The sequence below is a fragment of the Olea europaea genome, unplaced genomic scaffold (genome assembly GCF_002742605.1).
Source record: "Olea europaea var. sylvestris unplaced genomic scaffold, O_europaea_v1 scaffold2790, whole genome shotgun sequence".
NCBI lineage: Eukaryota > Viridiplantae > Streptophyta > Magnoliopsida > Lamiales > Oleaceae > Olea > Olea europaea.
Genome location: NW_019246377.1, coordinates 34231 through 39755, shown reverse-complemented (window position 1 = coordinate 39755; position 5525 = coordinate 34231). Strand labels below are relative to the sequence as shown.

General features: G+C 38.6%; 1 protein-coding gene across 1 annotated transcript; it reads right to left on the bottom strand.

Annotated features, from left to right (window-relative positions):
* Window positions 1-2109: 2109 nt before the first annotated feature.
* Window positions 2110-4220, bottom strand: LOC111383934 (uncharacterized mitochondrial protein AtMg00810-like). Its single transcript, XM_023008128.1, has 5 exons — window positions 4093-4220; window positions 3783-3958; window positions 3075-3718; window positions 2678-2728; window positions 2110-2286 (listed from the first exon to the last, which is right to left on the bottom strand). Exons 1-5 carry the CDS (start codon window positions 4218-4220, stop codon window positions 2110-2112), a joined length of 1176 nt encoding a protein of 391 aa, XP_022863896.1.
* Between the last annotated feature and the right edge of the window lie 1305 nt (window positions 4221-5525).

Below are 5525 nucleotides of genomic sequence, written 5' to 3'. Positions count from 1 at the left end.
TATTCCTAACTGTCCAGTGTCTCGCAATGCCTTCCTTACCATAGAACTCCTTGAAAGCACCATCAGTATACTTAGTACCGTTATCAAATCGCAGTGTCTTCAATTTCTTTCCTATTCTGTTTTCAACCATTGTTTTCCACTTCTTGAAAGTGTCGAATACCTCATTCTTATGCTTCAAAAAATAAATCCAAGCATATCTAGAATAATCATCAACAAATGTAACAAAATACCTGGAACCGCCTTTGGAAGTGACAGAAGCCGGACCCCATACATTCGTGTGCACATAGTCTAGAATGTCTCTGCTTCTTTATTTGCTTGGCTGGAACTGAACTCGGTGTGCTTTATCGTACACGCAATGCTCGCAAAAATCCATGCAAGACTTCTTCAAATTCTTTAGCAAACCTTTCTTGACTAACAAATCTAGCCCCTTTTCAGACATATGCCCAAGCCTCCTATGCCATAGCCGAGTGCACTCACATGGGTCTCCACCACTTCCACTTGTTCCAACTGCTACATCTTCTGTAACTGTAGTACCCTGAAGAGCATAGAGATTGCCTTCACGAATACCCTTCATTACAATCAAAGAACCACGAACAACCTTCTTTACTCCATTCCATATTACAATCTTGCAACCACCGGAGTCTAAGGCACTAACAGAGATAAAGTTCTTCCGCAAATCAAGAACATATCTAACATCCATCAATGTTCTAACCACTCCATCATGCATCTTGATTCTAATTGAACCGAGCCCCACCGTTTTACAGGAATGGTTATTACCTAGCAACACGATTCCACCATCAGTGCTTCTATAGGTAGTAAACCACTTCCTATTTGGACACTTATGGTAAGAGCATCCAGAGTCAAGAATCCACTTACCGGATGTTTCTTCATCACAAGAGATGGTGTAGCACTAATCGCTTTCCCCTCCTTCCGAGGCATAGCTTACCTCTTGCTTGACTTGTACCTTCCCATTGTTGTTCTTATTGTTCTTCTTTGAACCCCTTTTGTTAGTACAATTCGCCTTGAAATACCTGACCTCGCCGCATTTGAAACAAGACCATTTCCAAGAGGTCTAGAACTCGATTTAGATTTTTCTCCCTTGCCCTTTGGTCGTACATTGCTTCTACCCCTTACAAACAATCCTTGAGCTTGCTCCTTGTTACCAATGGTAAACATGCCACTAGTTGCAATCTTTCGAAGATCATTCGCTAGAAGTAACGTTCTAGTGTCCTCCATCACAAGTTTATCACCCACAAGCATCAATATTTGTACTAGGTTCTCGTAAGACTTTGGCAATGAAAGAAGTAGTAGAAGTGCTTGATCCTCATCATCTACTTCCACATCAATGTCCTTCAAGTCCAATATGATCCTATCAAACTTGTTGACGTACTCCCGGATTGGTGTACCTTCATCCATCTTACAAGTATACAATTTGGACTTCAAATAGATCCGATTTGTTAGAGTCTTCGTCATGAAGTTCACCTCCAACTTTGTCCGCACTTCCGCCGCCGTTACCTCACTATCAACCAAGAAAGCAACATCTCTTTCAAGGCATAGAATGATAGACGCTCGTGCCTCAAGATCTAGCTCTTCCCAATCCGTCCGACATATCAACGTGCTTCTTCTCCTTTCCCGCCAATGCCTTGTGCAACTTTTGAGAAATCAACAAATTTTTCATTTGCATTCTCCAATATGAAAAATCATTCTTCCCATTAAATTTCTCTATCTCATACTTCCCAATCTTCACCATTCCTCTAGTAGACATGATTTATCTACTTGTTTACCGGAAATAAACCACCAAAGTTTACTTGGGAATTTTTACAAACACCTTGTGTGCACAACAAAGTTCAAGCAACTCACCAAAAATCGAAGTTTAACCACCTTGATTTAAGAAGAAGCTTTGATACCAAATTGTTGGGAAAAAAACGACCTCCCAAGATTGCCCAAGAAATAAAGTTTGACAATGTGAAAAAAAATTCCCAAACCACTTCAAGAACAAGAAAATGGGGAAGAAATGATTTTCAATGTATATTGGAAGAACAATGTATTTGGATTACTTGAACAAGCCTCAAGTTAATCCCCAAGAATATAAATAGCTTTGAATTTATACTAAAGATGAACAACCTCAATCTTGTAAAATTCTATCCAAGCTTTCTCTTCTATTTTGCTCTTAAAATCGGGTCTAAATGAAGGGGGAAAAACAATTATATAAATAGTTGAGTCGGGCGCCATGGCGCCCGCCTCACTGCATCTTACTTTCAATTTGGGCGCATGGCGCCTGACTCCCTGCACCATTTTTTCTTGCATAATGCTATTGTAACTCATGAGTTATATTTTGAGTCATATTAATTCTCACACAAAACGGATACCATTTTTTAAATTGGTGAGTTAGTTGCTGCAATTTAGTTAATTCAAAACAAAGAGTGCTAAGAGTTATATTGATTCTCCTCAATAAAACATTTGCCAAATTTTGTGTTCTATTTGATGATGAATAGTTCCCAAGTAAAGAATATGAGTGGCAAATAATACTTAGAAGCAAGTATGACCCTCATAATATCCAGAAAGACCAAAAAAGGGCATTTAAGATTAGAAAAGAAAAAACCATCTTATGCATAAAATAAGAAATTCCCTTCATACATTTTCCAAAGCAAAAATGTTTTATAAATGTCACACTGACTTGATTTTTATAGTAGAAACTACCGCCGCCATCTTCATTAACATTTCGTTTCTATGTTGCAGAATGTAAGATTTCAAAAGAAATAAGAAAGAGAAGAAGCATGTGAATCAGGGCTTTGAGAGGAGAAACCTTTTCTTCATTGAATTGAACGCCCACAAGTCTTTTTGATTACCGAAAAAAAAAAAATTCTCTAACAAATTGGTGCTCTCTAGAACCTTTCTGCTTCAGCAACTTGTATGAGTAATAGCATCAACAGATTCTAATACCCCATGCAAGATGGAGAATAGAGGTTGACTGTTCCCATCTTGGACAAGTGGGAATGAAGGACGTAAGAGGGCAAAGCCTTGGTAAGGAAGTGTGCCAATTGTGAATGAGTGGAGACATAAGAGGTCCGAACATTGCCTTCCAAGATCTTATCATGAATTAAGTGGCAATCAATCTCTATATGCTTAGTTCTTTCATGAAAGACAGGATTTGTAGCTATGTCGAGGGCTGCTTGGTTATCACAGAAGAGCAATGCAGGTTTAGGGTGTGATATTTGTAGGTCATGAAGTAAGTAGCGAAGCCACATGAGTTCTGAGCAAGTGGTAGCCATAGCTTGGTATTCAGATTCGGCTGAAGATCGAGAAACAATGATCCGCTTCTTGAATTTCCAAGAAATTAAGGAATGTCCTATGAAGATACAATACTTCGTGATAGATCTTCTAGAATCCGAGCGAAAAGCCCAGTCGGAATCACAGTAGGCTTGAAGTTGTAAAGGAGCAGAAGCTGAGAAGAAAATGCCTTGACCCGAAGCTGAGTTAATGTACAATAGAACCTTGTATGCTGCTACCAAATGAGCTGTTGTGGGACAAGTCATGAACTGGCTGAGAGTCAGTACAGTGTAGTTAATATCAAGTCTTGTTATTGTTAAATACATTAGCCTTCCAATTAATCTGCGAGAAGAGATGGGATCAGATAAAGGTTTCCCACCACCTTTCCTGAGTCTTACATTTTGATCCATGGGGATTTTCATAGGTTTAGAAGCCAAAGTATCTGAGTCTGAGAAAATGTCCAAACTATATTTTCGCTGGCAAAGATGAACTCCTTTTGTTGATCATGTTACCTCTATCCCAAGAAAATACTTTAAAGTCCCAAGGTCTTTTTATCTTGAACTGTGCACCCAACAATTGTTTTAAGGCAGCAATTGAATCCAACCTATTGCTTGCAACTAAGATATTGTCAACATAAGCAAGCAAAACCATGAAGGAGTCTTTATCTCTTTTAGTAAATAACTGTAGTCTACTTTGGATTGCTCAAAACCAAAATGCAAAAGGCAAGAACAAAGTTTTGCATACCTTTGCCTAGAGGCTTGTTTAAGCCCATATAAGCTCTTGAGGAGCTTACAAACATGATCAGGTCCTCATTTGGTATACCCTAGCGGTTTTCTCATATATACTTCCTCTCGAAGGTCTCCATGTAAAAAGGCACTATTTACATCAAATTGATGTAAATCAAGGCCTTGAACTGTAGCAATACTAATGAGACACTGAACTGTTACCATCTTTGTAACGAGGGAGAAAGTCTCATGGTAATCTACGCCCTCTTGCTGTGTCTACCCTTTGGCAACCAACCTGGCTTTTAGCCTATCCACTAACACATCTGAATTACATTTCACCTTGTAAACATACTTACAATCAATGGCTTCTTTTCCAGGTGGAAGGTCCGTGAGAATCCAAGTTTTGTTAACAGTTCAGTGTCCGTGGCCTTGCACTAGTCAGGAATTTTAACTGCTTCTTGATAAGTATGTGATTCAACATGCTTTGAAATAGAAGAAGCAAAGAATTGCATTTCAGGAGAAAAATTATGGTAAGGTAAGACATCAATCAAAGGATAAAGAATGTTAGAAGAAGAGAAAGTGGCCTTGCTTGAAGGCTGTGATTGTCAATTGATAGTGACCTGTTGACAGTGAAAATCATCAAGATATTTGGGAGCATTCCCATTCCTAGTGGACCTACGAAGGGGAATTTCATCCACAACAGGATGAGAACTAGGACTGACCCGAGAGATTGAAGGAGGGGAATTAGAAAGAGAAGTAGAAGTTGAAGGGCTGCTATGATTACTGTCATGGACTTCTATAGAAGGAGGGATATGACTTATAGAAGAAGAAGGAGAGTCAACAGAATTAGAAATAGGTAAAGAAAAGACAGGCAAGATGGGATCTTTATAAGGAGATAAGTCATAACCAATGAGTCATGAAAAACAAAATCTCTTGAGAGGAAGATGGTCTTGTTCTCTAGATCCAACAGTTTGTAGCCTTTACCACAAAAAATGCATTTTCTGTCCCTTGGATCAAACTTCTTTCTCCCATGAGACAACGTGGTAGCATATCAAAGGCATCTTAAAATTCGCATGTGAGCATAAGATGGTTTAGTATTGAAGAGAACTTCATATGGAGTTTTATTGTCAAGCAACGGTGTGGGAGTTCTATTTATAATATATGCAGAGGTCGGGTGACAATCATTTCAGAATTCTAAGGGAAGAGAGGCTTGAAAACGAAGAGCTCTAGCCACATTAAGGAGGTTTTGGTGTTTTCTTTTCACTACACCATTTTGTTGAGGTGTTTCCACACAACTTCTTTGATGTATTATGCCTTTGGTGTTAAAGAAATCCCTCATTTGGAATTTTACCCCAATATCACTCCTAAGCAATTTGATTTTTTCTTTGAATTGAGTTTCAATCATGTTATAGAAAGACTCCATGCACTTTCTGGTTTCAGATATTGTCTTAAGTAAATAAACCCAAGTACGCCTACAAAAATCATCCACAATAGTAAGAAAATAATTGCTGCCATCATAGGCAGTATTAG

Bases quoted from the DNA above. Each gene is read 5' to 3' on its own strand.
- LOC111383934 (XM_023008128.1), bottom strand. From the start codon at position 4,220: ATGGTAACAGTTCAGTGTCTCATTAGTATTGCTACAGTTCAAGGCCTT. The intron at 3,959-4,092 runs GTATACCAAATG...AATCCAAAGTAG, and splicing joins TATATGAGAAAACCGCTAGG to ACTACAGTTATTTACTAAAA. The intron at 2,287-2,677 runs GTCAGTGTGACA...AAAATGGTGCAG, and splicing joins GTTTCTACTATAAAAATCAA to GGAGTCAGGCGCCATGCGCC.